At 37.8% G+C, this 17,639-nt stretch overlaps 1 protein-coding gene across 5 annotated transcripts in view; it reads left to right on the plus strand.

Annotated features, from left to right (window-relative positions):
- Nucleotides 1-17,639, plus strand: part of DNAH5 (dynein axonemal heavy chain 5) — a 301,487-nt gene that overhangs the window by 93,366 nt on the left and 190,482 nt on the right. For all 5 annotated transcript variants that reach the window (XM_079145501.1, XM_079145505.1, XM_079145502.1 and 2 more), the window contains exons 10-13: nucleotides 242-364; nucleotides 1,031-1,246; nucleotides 4,820-4,927; nucleotides 17,490-17,575. In XM_079145501.1, coding sequence (XP_079001627.1) covers nucleotides 242-364; nucleotides 1,031-1,246; nucleotides 4,820-4,927; nucleotides 17,490-17,575 — 533 coding nt within the window. The remainder of the gene's footprint in view (nucleotides 1-241; nucleotides 365-1,030; nucleotides 1,247-4,819; nucleotides 4,928-17,489; nucleotides 17,576-17,639) is intronic.

A 17,639-nucleotide genomic window follows, 5' to 3' on the forward strand; every position in this document is an offset into this window, starting at 1 on the left:
TGTTTAAGACCTTCATCCTGCATGAACCAGATGCTGCGATTGTTGATTTTCCACAGTGCTTCCAACTCTGTGATTTCACAGATGATTTTGTCAGCATTAAATGGTCAGAGATTATCATAATTGTGATGGGAGAAAAGAAATCTAAAGATGAAGTTCACAGATTGTGAGTTCTGAGAGGTAGAAGAGTTGAGGACCCTTTCCTTAGATTGTAATCCACAGCTATTTTATTGGAAAATTCCAGGTGACAAATCAGATGATATCTGCATGTAAAGCCTATATTACCAATAATGGTACCACTTCCATCTGGAACCAGCCACAGGATGTTGTTATGGAAAAAATATCATCTGCAATTAAACTGAAGCAGGTAATGGCTAGCTCAGTAATATCTTTAGATGCACTTTATTAACTTTGTTAATTTTTTCTGAGATCATCTTCAATTATTTAGCATTTATATTATTGGTTGCTTAAAAGAACAGTAATTTTTTACTGTTAAAAAATTGAGTGTTAATAAATCTTCCCAGAAAACTGTTTCATCCTGTCCTTATTGGGGTCCTACTATGTCCTGATACCACACTAGGTTCTGGAGATACAGGATGGATAAGATGATCTGGTTTTCCTTAAGCATCAGTCGTTAATGCTGTTTACCAAAATGCTGGGGCCAGGGTGGGAAGTCACGCCTTTGAGTTCCACCATGAATAATTATGAGTTTGCTGGATTGGAAGATGGGAAAAGATGATATTCCAGGATGACAGATAAATAAGCACAAAGGCATGAAACTGTGAAAAGATGGACATTTTCTTCCTAAATTTGCTGTCACTTGCACTTAAGAAAATAAAATTAATATCCTATGTTTTCTTTCCCTCCTTCCCTCTCTCCCTCCCTCCCTCCCTTCCTTCCTTTCTTTCTCTTTCTTTCATGCTGGGTAAGGAACCCAGGGCCTTGTGCATGTTGGATAGGTGCTCCACCACTGAGCTACACCCCAGCCCACTCTGCCATGTTCCCTTGCTTATACTAGACTTTTGATTTTAAGGAATATCAGCACTGTTTTCACAAGACAAAGCAAAAGCTTAAAGAAAAACCAAGTGAAAAACAATTTGAATTTAGTGAGATGTATATTTTTGGAAAATTTGAAACTTTCCATCGACGCCTTGACAAGATAATGGACATCTTTACAACCTTTAAAACATACGCAGTCCTGCAAGACTCTAAAATTGAAGGGCTGGAAGACATGGTCACTAAATACCAGGTATTATACTTTAAAACTATATTTTACTGCCATTGTCTGTAACTAAACTTTATTTTAAAAATTATTTTATTTGTTCTAATTTGTTGCACATGACAGTAGAATGCATTTATACATTTTATAGATCATACATAAATGGAGTGTAATCTCTCATTTTTCTGATTGTACATATTGTAGGATCACCTTAGTCATGCAGTCATATATGTACATGTAATAATGTCTGTTTCACTCTACAATCCTTCCTTCCCCCACACCCCTTTCCCTTCCTTCACTCCCCTCTACTTTATATAAAGTAATTCTATTCTTCCCTATCTCCCCATCCCCTATTGTGAACCAGCATCCACATATCAGAGAAAACATCCGGTCTTTGTTTGTTTTTTTTTTTTTTTGATTTGTCTTAATTTACTTAGCATGATATTCTGTAATTCCATCCATTTACCAGCAAATGCTAGAATTTCATTCCTCTTTAAAATTGAGTAATATTCCATTTATTTTCTTTATCCATTCATCTATTGAAGTACATCTAGGTTGGTTCTATATTTTCGCTATGGAGAATTGAGCTGCTATAAACATTGATGTGGCTACATTACTGTAGTATGCTGATTTTAAGTCCTTTGGGTATAAACTGAGGAGTGGGATAACTGGGTCAAATGGTGGTTCCATTCCAAGATTCTGAGGAATCTCCATACTGCTTTCCATAATGGTTGCACCAATTTGCAGTCCCACCAGCAATGTATGAGTGTACATTTTCCCCACATCCTCACCAACATTTATTGTTGCTTGTGTTCTTGATATTTGTCATTCTTATTGGAATGAGATGCCATCTTAGAGTAGTTTTGATTTGCATTTCTCTAATTGCTAGATGTGTAACTAAACTTTAATATTTCATGCAAATAATGGTATTTGAAATGATTCAAATCATCAATCTATAATATAAAATATAATCTCATGACCCTTTAATAATGAAGAAATTATGAGTATTGCATATGGTGTAAATATGCTCTTTTCAGGTATGTTATATGAATCACTTTTGGATAATATAAAATTAATCACCATTAGGGAAAAGCTTTTTTATTAGTAGTACAATGAAACTGTTTAAATATATTATATCATTTGCTGAGGCAAGAAACATTTAATAAAGAGTATACTATGTGTCAGGCACCAGTTGACACCAAGTTCTGAGTGACATCCAATTGTCTGTGCATTTAAGCATTCTATTTGAATCCATTTAAAAAATATAAAGAGTCAGATTTCATTGTAGCGCTAATATTCCTAATTATTTTCAACTTTCTCTTCTTCATTCTGTGAGGGTATTTGTATGCCGAATCTCAGTTTTGAAAGTAGGCCTAGTGACCAGATAGTGTTTTGAAGATGCTTAAAAGACAGTTTACAAACAGAATGTGTTTTGAGTTCTTAATGTGGGTCTAGTCAATTTTTCCTCATTTGGGGATGGTGACACTCGAACTTAAATTATTATTTTTCCTATTTGAATTTGAAAAGGATCATAAAATTTACTGCCACACATAATTTTTGTACTCTAACAGTTTAGGATAATATAAAGAATCTTTTTCATTTCCTGCGTACATCAGGTTTTCTGAGAGAAAGAGAAAAGACTTTTATAGAGCCGGGAACATTTAAATTGTGCTTTGTGCCACCTGCAAGGTGGATATACGCTTTGCTTTGAAAGTGATGATTTTTCAAGGCAAAGAAAATAGGCTCATTTATATTTTCAGTCTGGAATCTTATAAATTATTTTCTATTTTGGTGAAAAAATAACTTTGCAATATATTTAAAAGCTTTATTTTTGAACAAGAAGTTGAACTGTACATCTAAAGGCAGATAAGAAGCTTCTTTTAACCTGATAAAAATACTTCACAAGTGCTTTGAAAATTGAAAGTGAAATACTGATTAAAATGGCTAAACCAGACGGTCGTGAGATAAAATGTAGAGGGTTCATGAAAGCGTGAAGTGAGAGTTTCATGAATCAGAGCCAATGTCAGAAGCCAAAACGGCATTAGGGGAATCTCACGCTCTTTGCGTGGCTGGTGAGACCCTGCCCACCCCTCTGCCCTCTTCCCCAGCTTCTCTTCTCCTTGCATCATTTCAGACACGGGGTTGCCAAGGTCAGTCCCTGCGGGCCTTGCAGAGCCTTTTAATTATTTTTTCTGGAAATTTATGCCTCTGGATCATCTCATGTTTGTTTCCTCTTTGGCCTCTGGGTCTTGACTTAAATGACCCTTTCAATGAAGTTTAGCTTGACCTCTGTTTCATTTCAATTACTTTATGTTACATTACCCATTTTTACATGGTCAGAACTGATCGCCTTTGCTTAATTGTGGTCTCTATATATTCCAACTCCCTGTCTCCACCGAGTGTGTGACTACATGAGGGTAGGGACATTTATCTGCTCCTTCCATTCCTGTATCTTCAGAGTTTACTGGCACATGTTGGATGTGCAATAAAACCTGCCAAGCAAATTATTAAATAGATTGATTTTGATTAATTTAAAAGTCACATTAATAATTTCACTTATTTAACTTAATATTCTTAAATAAGCAATCATTAGATCTAATTATAGAGAGCAGAATTTTCTCTGGTCCCCAAATCCTTAAAATCACTACTCTAAGATGTTGTAATGTAGCTTTTTCATACTTTTTTCTGACACAAAATTTCTAAAAGTAGCTGATTTTGGAGTTACACAGCATGAAAAAGTAGGTTGTTTTAACTTGTAAACTTAATTCAAGAAGTTATGCAGTTTATATACCTTTGTCTATCGAGAGATTTGAACTGATGGTTAAATGGAAATGACTTTGAAGATGAGATTGTGCAAGGAGGCCCTATATTCTTCATAAAAATTATATGCCTCTGTCAATAGTGTGGGCACCTGGGTTTGAGAATGGCTTAGTACCTGGTTAAGAGTGATCACAGAGCATTATAGCTCATTATTCAGAGCAAACAAAACCTCTGATGATAGTATTTTCAAGGAGATGAATTGCTTAATTTGTACTTTCACAGTCACAGACTGTAGCCTTGCAGGGCAGCAGGAAGCAATTAATTCTAGAGAGTTTTTAAGTGGTAGGTTGTGGTTTGAGTTTTTATTTAAGACACTTGAAGCCTGGAAAGTAGTTATCTCCTCGGTCGACATTAGAATCCAATTTATTCATATATTGTTTGTGTTGTGTTTAAAACCTTATTTATATTCTGAGATGATTTAAGTTTTTCAACAAACCATATTTTAGTCAATTCTACTCTGAACTTTTTTTTTGTTGTTCAGATGTGATTAACAAGTAACTTTTAGAGAAAATACCTCTCCCAATTTTCAAATGTTTTTTAATTTATATTTTTTCTTCAAACATGTGTAAAACCTCATGAAAATGCTTTCCAAATGATTTCTTTGGAAAATTATACTGCCTATAAAATAATAAGCGCTAAGCAAAGTGGGTAATTACAGAAATAGTCTTCTTTTAAAGTCCCCTCTTCCCCCAGGAATGATCGTATAGATTCTGCACTTAAGGGTCATAGTTAAATAATGCAAGAATATTAAAATGTTGTCTTATTTCTTTCATAATATTCCAGGACATTGTTGCAACCATAAAGAAAAAGGAATATGATTTCTTAGACCAGCGGAAAATGGATTTTGCACAGGATTATGAAGAGTTTTGCAGGCAGACTAATGACCTTCATGTAGGTTGTATAATAAATTCCTGGTGATGGTGGCATGTTTGTTTTTCCCTCTCTCTGTAAAGCTGCTAGTCATTAGCCATTCAGAAGGGAGAGGCATCTTCATCATAGAGGTGACCGATAGCAAACTCGGACTGCATTTGGTGATTTCAGATAAATAATTGAGGGCTCTATTTTGTAGATTAAAGGGTCATAAATATGGCTTTGGATAATGATCTGTAATCACAGACTTCTGCTTGTCTTCCAGCCTAGTTCTTAGAAAGTTAACTTTCATCTTCCTTTGAAACGCTGTTGGGGGGGAGACATTTGTTTCCATTTGTTTGTTACTTTATAGCAATGATTATGCTCAGAGGAAGCCTAAGCAGACCTCAGTCATGTCCCAAAGGCAGGGCTGCAGCTGGCTTTGGAAACCTTAGAAAGGATGGCGGCAGGACCCTGCTTAGTCTTGAGGTCCCATTCCCCACCTACCGACTGTTCACCGTGGATCAGCCACCCTGACCTCCAGCCCTTGTGAGCAGCGCGGCCATCATCAGCTTCAGAGGACATGTCATAAACTCCGGATTCCTGGGGAAGGGTCTGGACTGGCTAGTTCCAGCACAGTGCATAGCCTGGAATCTGCCAACTGCAGGATCCAGTGGTAAATACAGAAGGGAAGGACTCACAGGGGTTGTTGGTGATGTTTGTTATCAGGGAGGCTGAGATAACCTGTAGGGTCTGCCATAATTAATATGAACACTTCTTTGTATCTCATTGAGGTGCAAGGTTACAGATATCTTTCTGAATATAAAAGGAAAATGACCACTCTATTAGTTCCTTTCTGGAATTCTCACTACCTCCTATATTTGTACATGTCAAGGGAAAAAGGACTGTGAGCATCTTGGGAGGGACGAGTTCCAGGTGGGAGGAATCGTCACAAAGCCAGCTGACTGTGTGCCTGGAGCTGTCCTGAGCACTTCATGTTTGTAAATTGATAATCATAATAACCCTAGAAAGTGGCTGCTGTGTTACTGTCATTTTGCAGAAGAGGGAAGTGGGGCGTGGTGAGGTCAAGCGTCCTGCCCAAAGGTAACAAGCCACAGAGTTGGGGTCAAACTCAGGAAAGCTGGCTCTAAAATTCAAATTCTGACCATCACTGAGCTCTATGATATATTTCATTAGATGGGGAGATAGAGTGCCTAAAATAATTTGAGCAATAATATGTTTTGGGGACTGATTCAGATGTAAGGACCAGAGGTCCTGATTTCTTTTTGTTGAAAGCTGATAGATAGGTGTAGATCCTGATTCCATGCTGCATGGTCAGCGTCCCCTTGTCCTTTCCTCAAGTGTTTCTTCTGAGGTTTCTGATCACATGGGAGGTACTTCAGTATCTTCTGTGTGGATGTAGCTAATGTAAGCAGCTGGAGGGCAGGAATCATTAACAAATCATTTATTTGTTAATAAAAGATTTATTGCAAAGAAATAAGCATTTACTCTATAGCAATGATGTATTAGGCATCTATGCTGTGGGTAGATTTGCCTTCCAAACTTACAATCAGACAGGAAGCAATGATATGATTGAAATGTGAATACATATTAAGTTAGAACAAAGGAATGAATGTTGCATTCCAAAGGGGGGGGGGTTGCAAATAAAGGCTAAAATGACTAGTTATAAAATAACAATATTCTGATACTGTGTCAGAAAGTGAGCATTCAAAGCTAAAAACATAGACCAAGTCCTACAGAAACTCATAAGGAGGACAGGCGTACAAAACATGCATAGGGATCTGATTGTTGCTGTACCAAATAAGACAGGGCGTGCAGCCTGGGGGAAAATAGTCTCATACTTCTGCTTGGCTAAGGTTAGGAAATGCCTCAGAAAAGTCTATGCTGGATGCTAGGAAGGTGTTTGTTTTCCCAGTAAATGGAATAGGAATAAACTCATAAATTACTTAAAAGTGTAATTTAGTTTTCTTATTATTGTTTATTAACTCTTATTTTATTTAAAAGATTTTATTAATTTTTATTTGTTCTAATTAGTTGTACATGACAGTAGAATGCATTTATACATTTTGATAGATCATACATAAATGGAGTGTATTTTCTCATTTTTCTTATTGTACATACTATAGGATCATTTTTTGAAGTTCTTGGGAAAGAACCCTGAGCCTCACACATGCTGGGCAAGAGCTCTACCACAGAGCCACACTCCCGGCTGGACTCTCATTTTATTATTGACCTAAATTTTTGCACTCTCATTTTATTATTGACCTAAATTTTTGCAGTTGAATGTGAGAATGTGGAGTATATTGTATTAGTTTTTTGGTGTTTTCTGGGGTGTCCTCTGAGATGTTAGTTCATAGTTAAGATTTGCAATGTTCTCTGTGTACTGAGATAGGTAGTGTTCCTGTTTGGATCTGGGTTCTTTATATTTGTATTATATCAAGCTTTTAATTGTGTTATTAAAATATTTTATACTCATATTAAGTATCTTTAAAAAGAACTTTAAAAAGAGTGATTTTAGGTGCTTAGAAAAATTGAGAAGCAGGCCCAGAAGTTTGCCATATATCCCTGTTCCCACCCCTGCCCCAATGCATGACATTCCTCAACAGATGGATACACTTCCTACAATTAATGACCCTGTGTGACACATCATTATCATCCAAAGTCCATCATCCACATTGGATTCACTGTAGATGATGTACATTCTGTTAGTTTGGACAAACATACGGACATGTATCCACTATTATAGAAAAATGCAAAGTATTGGCACTGCCCTAAAAACTCTCTGCATTCCACTTAATCATCCCTCCTTACCCTGACAAGCACAGTCTTTTTAACGTCCTAACTTTTGGCAGACATTGACCTTCTTACTGTCTTCATGGTTTTGCCTTTTCTGGAGTTTAGCTGGAAGCAGGTTGGCCTTTTCAGAGTTTCTTCTTTCATTTGTAACATGCATTTATGTTTCCTTCATGCGTTTTCATGGGTAGTTATTTGTAAGGGCTGAGTAATATTCCCCTACTCAGTTGTGATGTACTGCACCTGATTTAACTATTCACTTGTTGGAAGATGTTGATTGCCTCCAAGTTTTGGCAACTGTGAGTAAAGCTGCAATAAACATGTGTGAATGTTTCTGTGTGGATATGTTTTTGACTCCTCTCAGTAAATACCAAGGAGCATAATTATTGGGTCATACAATAAGAGTTTTTTTTAGTTTTATAAGAATCTTCCAAACCATCCTTTAATGCGTCTGCACCATTTTGCATTTTCACCAGCAATGAATGATGATAGGCTTCCTGACGCTCTAAATTCTCACCAGCATTTGGCGTGTTCAGTGTTCTGGACTTTGGCCATTCTGATAGATGTACTGTATACTAAAAAGTTTCTGATCTGCTTGAGCCACGTGACTACTAAGTCACAGATTGTTTTACATATTTTGGTTTGTTGGTTGGATGCTGATAGGCTTGAACTTGGTGTATCTGCTAGTCAGTTGTTCCCATTAACAGTAATGGTCATCTTTATCTCCAGTGATGCTCTTTGTCCTATAATCTAATTTGTGTTTTATTTATATTGCTACTCCAACTTTCTGTTAGTATTTGCCTTTGATATTTTTCTATTCTTTAATTTCCCATGTTTCTTTTTTTTTTTTTTTTTTTTTTTTAGTAAAACTGTTCTGGATGATACTTTATTTTTTTTTATTTTTTATTTTTTGCCTTCAGTATATTTTAATGTTTTTTTTAATTTTATTGTAAACAAATGGGATACATGTTGCCTCTCTGTTTGTACATGGCGCAAAGGCATACCATTTGTGTAATCATAAATCCACGTACAGTAATGTTGTTTGATTCATTCTGTTATTTTTTCCCCTTCCCCCCACCCCTCCCACCCCTCTTTACCCTCTATACAGTACTTTCTTCCTCCATACTTGCCCCCCTCCCTAACCCTAACTCTAACCCTAACACTGACCTTCCCTCCCCCCCATTATGTGTCATCCTCCACTTATTAGCAATATCATTCGTCCCTTGTCTTTTTGAGATTGGCTTATCTCACTTAGCATGATATTCTTCAATTTCATCCATTTGCCTGCAAATGCCATAATTTTGTCATTCTTTATGGCTGAGTAATATTCCATTGTGTATATATACCACAGTTTCTTTATCCACTCGTCAATTGAAGGGCATCTAGGTTGGTTCCATAGTCTGGCTATTGTGAATTGAGCAGCTATGAACATTGATGTGGCTGTATCTCTGTAGTATGCTGATTTTAGATCCTTTGGGTTTAGGCCAAGGAGTGGGATAGCTGGGTCAAATGGAGGGTCCATTCCAAGTTTTCTAAGGAATCTCCACACTGCTTTCCAGAGTGGCTGCACTAATTTGCAGCCCCACCAGCAATATATGAGCGTACCTTTCTCCCCACATCCTCGCCCACACCTGTTGCTTGTATTTTTGATAATCGCCATTCTAATTGGGGTGAGATGGAATCTTAGGGTGGTTTTGATTTGCATTTCTCTTATTACTAGAGATGTTGAACATTTTTTCATATGTTTATTGATTGCTTGTACATCTTCTGTGAAGTGTCTGTTCATTTCCTTAGCCCATTTGTCGATTGGATTATTTGCATTCTTGGTGTAGAGTTTTTTGAGTTCTTTATAGATTCTGGAGATTAGTGCTCTATCTGAAGTATGATTGGCAAAGATATTCTCCCACTCTGTAGGCTCTTTCTTCACATTACTGATAGTTTCCTTTGCTGAGAGAAAGCTTTTTAGTTTGAATCTATCCCAGTTATTGATTCTTGCTTTTATTTCTTGTGCTATGGGAGTCCTGTTGAGGAAGTCTGGTCCTAGGCCGACATGTTGAAGATCGGGACCTACTTTTTCTTCTATAATCTGCAGAGTCTCTGGTCTGATTCCAAGGTCCTTAATCCATTTTGAGTTGAGTTTTGTGCAGGGTGAGAGATATGGGTTTAGTTTCATTCTGTTGCATATGGATTTCCAATTCTCCCAGCACCATTTGTTGAAGAGGCTATCTTTTCTCCATTGCATATTTTTGGCCCCTTTGTCTAGTATTAGAAAGTTGTATTTATTTGGGTTTGTGTCCGTGTCCTCTATTCTGTACCATTGATCTACCTGTCTATTTTGGTACCAGTACCATGCCGTCTTTGTTACTATTGCTTTGTAATAAAGTTGAAGTTCAGGTATTGCGATACCCCCTGCTTCATTTTTCCTGCGAAGGATTGCTTTAGCTATTCTGGGTTTCTTATTCTTCCAGATGAATTTCATGATTGCTTGCTCTATTTCTGTAAGGTACGTCATTGGGATTTTAATTGGGATTGCATTGAATCTGTATAGCAGTTTTGGTAGTATGGCCATTTTGACAATATTAATTCGGCCTATCCAAGAACATGGGAGATCTTTCCATCTTCTAAGGTTTTCTTTAATTCCTTTCTTTAGTGTTCTGTAGTTCTCATTGTAGAGGTCTTTTACCTCTTTTGTGAGATTGATTCCCAAGTATTTTATTTTTTTCGATGCTATGGTGAATGGGGTAGTTTTCATAATTTCTCTTTCTGAGGATTCCTCACTTATGTATAAAAATGCATTGGATTTATGAGCATTGATCTTGTAACCTGCCACTTTACTGAATTCACTTATGAGTTCTAACAGTTTTCTGGTGGAATTTCCTGGTTCCTCTAAGTATATAATCATATCATCCGCAAATAGGGATAGTTTGAGTTCTTCTTTTCCTATTCGTATTCCTTTAATTTCCTTGGTCTGTCTAATTGCTCTGGCTAGAGTCTCAAGAACGATATTGAATAGGAGTGGTGAAAGAGGGCATCCCTGTCTTGTTCCAGTTTTTAGGGGGAATGCTTTCAGTTTTTCACCGTTTAGAATGATATTAGCCATGGGCTTAGCATAGATGGCCTTTACAATGTTAAGGAATGTTCCCACTATCCCTATTTTTTCTAGTGTTTTGAGCATGAAGGGGTGTTGTATTTTATCAAATGCTTTTTCTGCATCTATTGAAATAATCATGTGGTTCTTGACTTTAAGTCTATTGATATGGTGAATTACATTTATTGATTTCCGGATGTTGAACCAACCTTGCATCCCTGGGATAAAACCCACTTGATCGTGGTGCACTATCTTTTTAATATATTTTTGTATGTGATTTGCTAAAATTTTATTGAGAATTTTTGCGTCAATGTTCATTAATGATATCGGTCTGAAATTTTCTTTCCTCGATTTATCTCTGTCTGGCTTGGGTATCAGGGTAATATTGGTTTCATAGAATGAGTTTGGGAGGGTACCCTCCTCTTCTATTTCATGGAATACTTTGAGAAGTATTGGAATGAGCTCTTCTTTAAAGATTTTGTAGAACTCGGCTGAGAACCCATCTGGTCCTGGACTTTTCTTTGTTGGTAGGCTTTTGATGACCTCTTCTACTTCATTACTTGAAATTGTTCTATTTAAATTTTGTATGTCCTCCTCGTTCAATTTAGGCAATTCATATGTCTCTAGAAACCTGTTGATGTCTTCGAAATTTTCTATTTGGTTAGAATATAGATTTTCAAAATAGCTTCTAATTATGTTTTTTATTTCAATCGTGTCTGTTGTGATATTTCCTTGTTCATTCCGAATTTTGGTGATTTGGGTTTTCTCTCGTCTTCTCTTTGTTAGAGTGGCTAAGGGTTTATCAATTTTGTTTATTTTTTCAAAGAACCAACTATTTATTTTGTCAATTTTTTGTATAGTTTCTTTTGTTTCAATTTCGTTGATTTCAGCTCTGAGTTTAACTATTTCCTGTCTTCTACTACTTTTGGTGTTGGTCTGTTCTTCTTTTTCTAGGGCTTTGAGCTGAAGTGTTAGGTTGTTTATTTGTTGATTTTTACTTCTTTTATTGAATGCGCTCCATGAAATAAATTTTCCTCTAAGTACTGCTTTCATAGTGTCCCAAAGATTTTGATATGATGTTTCTTTGTTCTCATTTACCTCTAAGAATTTTTAAATTTCCTTCCTAATATCTTCTGTTATCCATTCATCATGTAATAGCATATTGTTTAATCTCCAGGTGTTGGAGTAGCTTCTGTTTTTTACTCTTTCATTTATTTCTAACTTCATTCTGATCTGATAGAATACAAGGTAGTGTCTCTATCTTCTTGTATTTGCTTACATTAGCTTTGTGGCATAATATATGGTCTATTTTAGAGAAGGATCCATGTGCTGCTGAGAAGAAAGTGTATTCGCTCTTGGTTGGATGGTATATTCTATAAATGTCCGTTAAGTCTAAATTATTGATTGTGTTATTGAGATCTATGGTTTCTTTGTTCAATTTTTGTTTGGAAGATCTGTCCAGTGGTGAGAGAGGCGTGTTAAAATCACCTAGTATTATTGTGTTATGGTCTATTTGGTTTCTGAAATTGAGAAGGATTTGTTTGACATACATGGATGAGCCACTGTTTGGGGCATAGATGTTTATGATTCTTATGTCTTGCTGATTTATGGTTCCCTTAAGCAGTATGTAATGTCCTTCTTTATCCCTTTTGACTAGTTTTGACTTGAAGTCCACCTTATCTGAAATGAGGATGGATACCCCAGCTTTTTTGCTGAGTCCATGTGCATGATATGTTTTCCCCCATCCTTTCACCTTTAGTCTATGTGTATCTCTTTCTACGAGGTGAGTCTCTTGCAGGCAACATATTCTTGGATCTTTCTTTTTGATCCAATCTGCCAGTCTATGTCTTTTGATTGATGAGTTCAGGCCATTAATATTCAGGGTTATTATTGAGATATGATTAGTATTCCCGGTCATTTGGTTCATTTTATTTATTTATTTATTTATTTATTTTGAGACGACTTGGTTCTTCCCTTATTTGACAATTCCTTTAGGATGGTTCCTCCCATTGCTGATTTGTTTCTTTGTTTTTCATCTCTTCCTCATGGAATATTTTGCTGAGAATGTTCTGTAATGCTGGCTTTCTTTTTGTAAATTCTTTTAGCTTTTGTTTATCATGGAAGGATTTTATTTCATCATCAAATTTGAAGGTAAGTTTTGCTGGGTATAAGATTCTTGGTTGGCATCCATTTTCTTTCAGGGCTTGAAAAATGTTGTTCCAGGCCCTTCTAGCTTTTAGGGTCTGGATTGAAAAATCTGCTGATATCCGTATTGGTTTCCCCCTGAATGTAATTTGATTCCTCTCTCTTGCGGCCTTTAAAATTCTGTCTTTATTTTGTATGTTGGGCATTTTCATTATAATGTGCCTTGGTGTGGGTCTGTTGTAATTTTGTATATTTGGAGTCCTATAAGCCTCTTGTACTTGATCTTCCATTTCATTCTTCAGATTTGGGAAATTTTCTGATAGTATTTCATTGAATAGATTGTTCATTCCTTTGGTCTGTTTCTCTAAGCCTTCCTCAATTCCAATAATTCTCAAATTTGGTCTCTTCATGATATCCCATAGTTCTTGGAGATTCTGTTCATGATTTCTTACCATCTTCTCTGTTTGTTCAACTTTGTTTTCAAGGTTAAATATTTTATCTTCAATGTCTGATGTTCTGTCTTCCAGGTGTTCTATTCTATTGGTTATATATATATGCTTTCTATGGAGTTCTTAATTTGGTTTATTGTTTCCTTCATTTCAAGGATTTCTGTTTGGTTTTTTTTCAATATCTCTAACTCTTTATTGAAGTGATCTTTTGCTTCCTGTATTTGCTCTTTTAACTGTCGATTGGTGCGATCATTCAGTGCCTGCATTTGCTCTTGCATCTCGTCATTTGCTTCCCTGAGCATTTTAATTATGTACATTCTGAACTCCCTTTCTGTCATTTCTTCTGCCATGCTGTCGTTGGGTTTCATTGATGTAACATCTAGATTTGTTTGCAGCATTTTCTTTCCTTGTTTTCTCATATTGTTCAGGTATCAGTTGACCGCTGTGAATTTGCAGATTTCCTCTATTGTCTTATAATATCCCTGAAGATTTCTATTATATCCCCTCTTAGTCTTCAGTAGCCTGAAATCTTGGAGGAAGTTGATAATGCAGTGCTCCACAAGGGAGCTGACTCCCTAGGGGTGGTGGCCTTCTGGTGGGGTATATTCCCTGCTAGTGGGCAGAGGTACCTTCACTTTCTGATGAATGGTCATCCAGAAGGGAAGTAGGTTGTGGGCTGATGCAAGACCAGTTTGGGCCTGTGTCTCTGATTTTACGGTCCTTTTGGGAGAACCTCACCCAACAGGGAGGAGTCACCCGGTGGGGAGGTCTCGCTGGTTGGTTTTCCTCCCAGAGGTTCCGTTCAATTCACAACTACCGCCTGGGCTGGGCAGCCTTCTTCTGCAATGATCCCAGGGACCCGGACCTACCTCCTGGGCCTGGAAGCCTCACCCTTCACAAACGAATCTCCTTCGGCTGCCTCTCCTCAGAGAAGCTGCCTGCAGTCCTGGAGCCTTCGCTCCGCCCCTCAGTTTGTCTGTGGGGCCCTTCCACCAAGAAGCCGTCTAGGACCCTGCTCTGCACTTTGCGCCTGGCTATGCGGCCCCTCCTCTGAGCAGCCACCTGGAGCCCCTTACAATCGCTCCGAGTCCCGGTGACCCGCCACACGCCTTTTCCTCCGGCAGCCACCTGTTGTTCCGTGCCGTCGCTCTAAGACCAAGTGACCCACCACACACCACTTTCTCCACCAGGCTGTTACCCAGAGATCTGGTGCGTCACGAGTCCCAAGAACTCACTGTGCACCTTCTTGTCCCGACTGCCTCCCGTAGCCCTGGTGCAGTCACTTCGAGCCCAAGCACCCCGCCGCGCTCCTCCTCCTTCTCCAGACAACCCCCCTATGTTCAGGAGCGGATGCTCTGGGACCAAACCACTCACCACGCTGTTCCACCGGATAGCCGCCCAGAGCCCTGGCGCAGCTGTTCCAATTCCAAGCGACGTGCCGAGCCCGTATTTCTCCTTCTCCTCTGGGCAGCCCCCTGTGTTCAGGGGTGGTCACGTTCAGTCCAAACAGCTCACCAAGCACCTTCTCCTTTGGGCAGCCTCCCAGAGCGCGGGTGGGTTGCGCCGAGTCTAAGCGCTGTGGTGAACAGCCCCCTCTTCAATGCTCCCAGCTGTCTGCGGTCACTGCTCCGGCGGGAGGAGGGGCGCCTCGCCGGCCGTTCTACTTTGCAAAGATCCCTGCTTTCGGGGCTACCGCCCCGTCCAGGACTCCTGCCCCGTCTGGGACGCCTGCCCAGTGGGAGACTCTCGCCCGGCTGCTTTGAGTTGGTCCCAAGGCTCTCAATATCTCCTCTTCTTGAGTCCTGAGTCCTGGAGCAACACGAAACGCAGCCACCCTCTAGTCCGCCATCTCGAATCCCTCTCCATGTTTCTTAATTATATATTTTGAGCATATCACCTTAAAAATGTATCTGGTTGGATCACATGGATATTTTATAACTGAGACTCCCTGCCTATTAGATGTGAGTTTCTTGGTTATTTTATTTTTATTTATTTTTTGGTGGTGCTGAGGATTGAACCCAGGGCCTTGTGCATTTTAGGCAAGCACTCTACCAACTGAGCTATATCCTCAGTTTAATTGTTGGTTAAATTTTTATTGTTCCCTTTAGTCCGTTTCCATTGGTTGAAGGCGATGATATTCTATGTGTATTTTTAGTGGTTTCTGTGTATTTTAAACAGTGTTTAAAATTACTTGATATTTCTATCCACCTCTTATTTCTGTGCTATTGTTGTGTTGCATTCTAGTTTTACCTTGCTCTTAAACTTTCCAAATGTCTTGCTGTTATTGCTAATAGTTATATAGATTTCCAACATGCTTGCAAATTTATTTGCTTGCTGTTACATCTGGCCTTCCTTCTCTTCTCTTCTGTGAGTTCATTATAATTGTTAAAGAAATATATTCTTTAGTGGTTGCCTAACCCAGAATTTATTAATGGCAACCTCTTCTGGTCTTTGCCCCCAAAATCTACAAGATTGCCTTTGATCTTTAATGTTAGTGTGACTTTACGTATAATTTTACTTTCTAAGTTATTTTTCTTTAGTACCTAGGAAATCATGTTTCATTGACTTTTGGCATCTCTTGTTCTCAATGAGGTAATTTCTATAAAAATTTATTTCTTTATGAGTAATTTGCTTCACCCTAATTGCTGTAAATATTATTTTTCTCTTAATATTTTGACTTCTCTGTGTTTTAAGTATGATTTAAAAAAGCTCGAGTTTGGTGGACCTTCTCCACTTGAGATTTGTCATTTTTTTTATTATAGAAAATTCTCAGTCATCATTTGAAATATTTTAGGCCCTTCTTCCAGAACATCCAATAGATGTATGTTGTTTGTTTATGATCCAATAGCTGTGCCTTCTTTTTCTAACTTCTGTTTCTATTATGCCTCTTTTTTGACATTTTCTCTTTTTTATTTTTCTGTAGCATTTTGGGGGATTTATTTTAGAACTGTCTTGCAGTTCATTAATTTTATTTTCAAGTATTTATCATTTGTATATGTTTTATGTTGAATATAACAATTTTCTACGTATAACTTATATTTTTAAAAATCAAAGAGTTCTTATTTTCTTTTATCCTGTTCTTTTTATGGCTTGTTCTTTTCTTTTTTTTTCCTCCTAAATAATTTTAAACACCCGATTTTATGGTCCTTTCAGATTGTTCCATCATCTCTAGGACTTGGCACCAATTCTCTGTGCATTCAGCTGCTTCTCTCTTAAAGATCATTTTTTTTTTTTTTTTCAATGTGGTTTTCACAAAAGCTTTTGAGCTTGTCTTCTTTAGCAGTTATTTACTTTTTTCTGTGGGAGTCCTGAGGCCTTGGGTTTTGGAAGTGTTCCTGTGGAGTGGTTTTGCCTATTTCTGCTAAGGTTCTAGTGGTGTTACCTTCTCAGACTGGTTTCTGTGTAAGTTGCTTAGGGATCCCTTTAATGTCACGTGACACATGAGCGTGAGTCCCTTATCTTCATGTGGCACAGGTGGGAGGGTAGCTGCTCTCGGGCATTGGCAACAAACTGCCTCGAGTGCCAACTCTTGCCCTGCCTGCTTTTTTAGGCATTTCCTGTGGCTACATTGACGTCACTGTGGCAGAGTGAATAGATGTGAAAGAGATTTATGTTTCAGAAAGCTGAAAATATTCACTAGCCAGCACTTGGTGGAGGAAGTATGGGGATCCTTTTCTATGTTGACTTCTTCCTATTCATGGCTCTGGGAAAGTGGCAAGTCTCACTGTGGTTTTCTGAACTTTTGAACATTTAATTCCCGACTAAGCACTGGAGAGCACCTCATAGATCTGGCTTTTTGTAGGATCTGTTAAGGGTTTAGGACCCCAGATTTCTCTCCCCACATTGTGGTAAGGTGCCGAGGTTTATTCTTAAGTCCATGGTGCATGTGGCCTGCAATGTTACCAATTCTGTGACCACTCTGCCTCTCAGGTCTCTGTTTCTGACTCTGGGCATTTATTTTTCTTTAAAATTCTATAAATTTTCTGTTATATTTCGTTCCTGGTTATAGACATTTGTAGGGAATGGGAAGTTCTTTTCATTTGTTACTAAACAAAATTCCCTATGTTAGTTTATCGTCCATAATCAGATATTAATTCTTCTACTTTAGAGCGAGTTGCAGAAGTTCATGGATGTTACGTTTGAGAAGATTCAAAACACAAATCACGCTCTTAGTATGTTAAGGAAATTTGAAAGGTAAAAATTTGAAATAATTTTCTAAGTTTCATTTTCTAAAATTGGGGTAACTCGAACATAGTTT

The sequence above is a fragment of the Sciurus vulgaris genome, assembly GCF_902686455.1.
Source record: "Sciurus vulgaris genome assembly, chromosome: 6".
In the NCBI taxonomy this organism is placed as follows: Eukaryota; Metazoa; Chordata; class Mammalia; order Rodentia; family Sciuridae; genus Sciurus; species Sciurus vulgaris.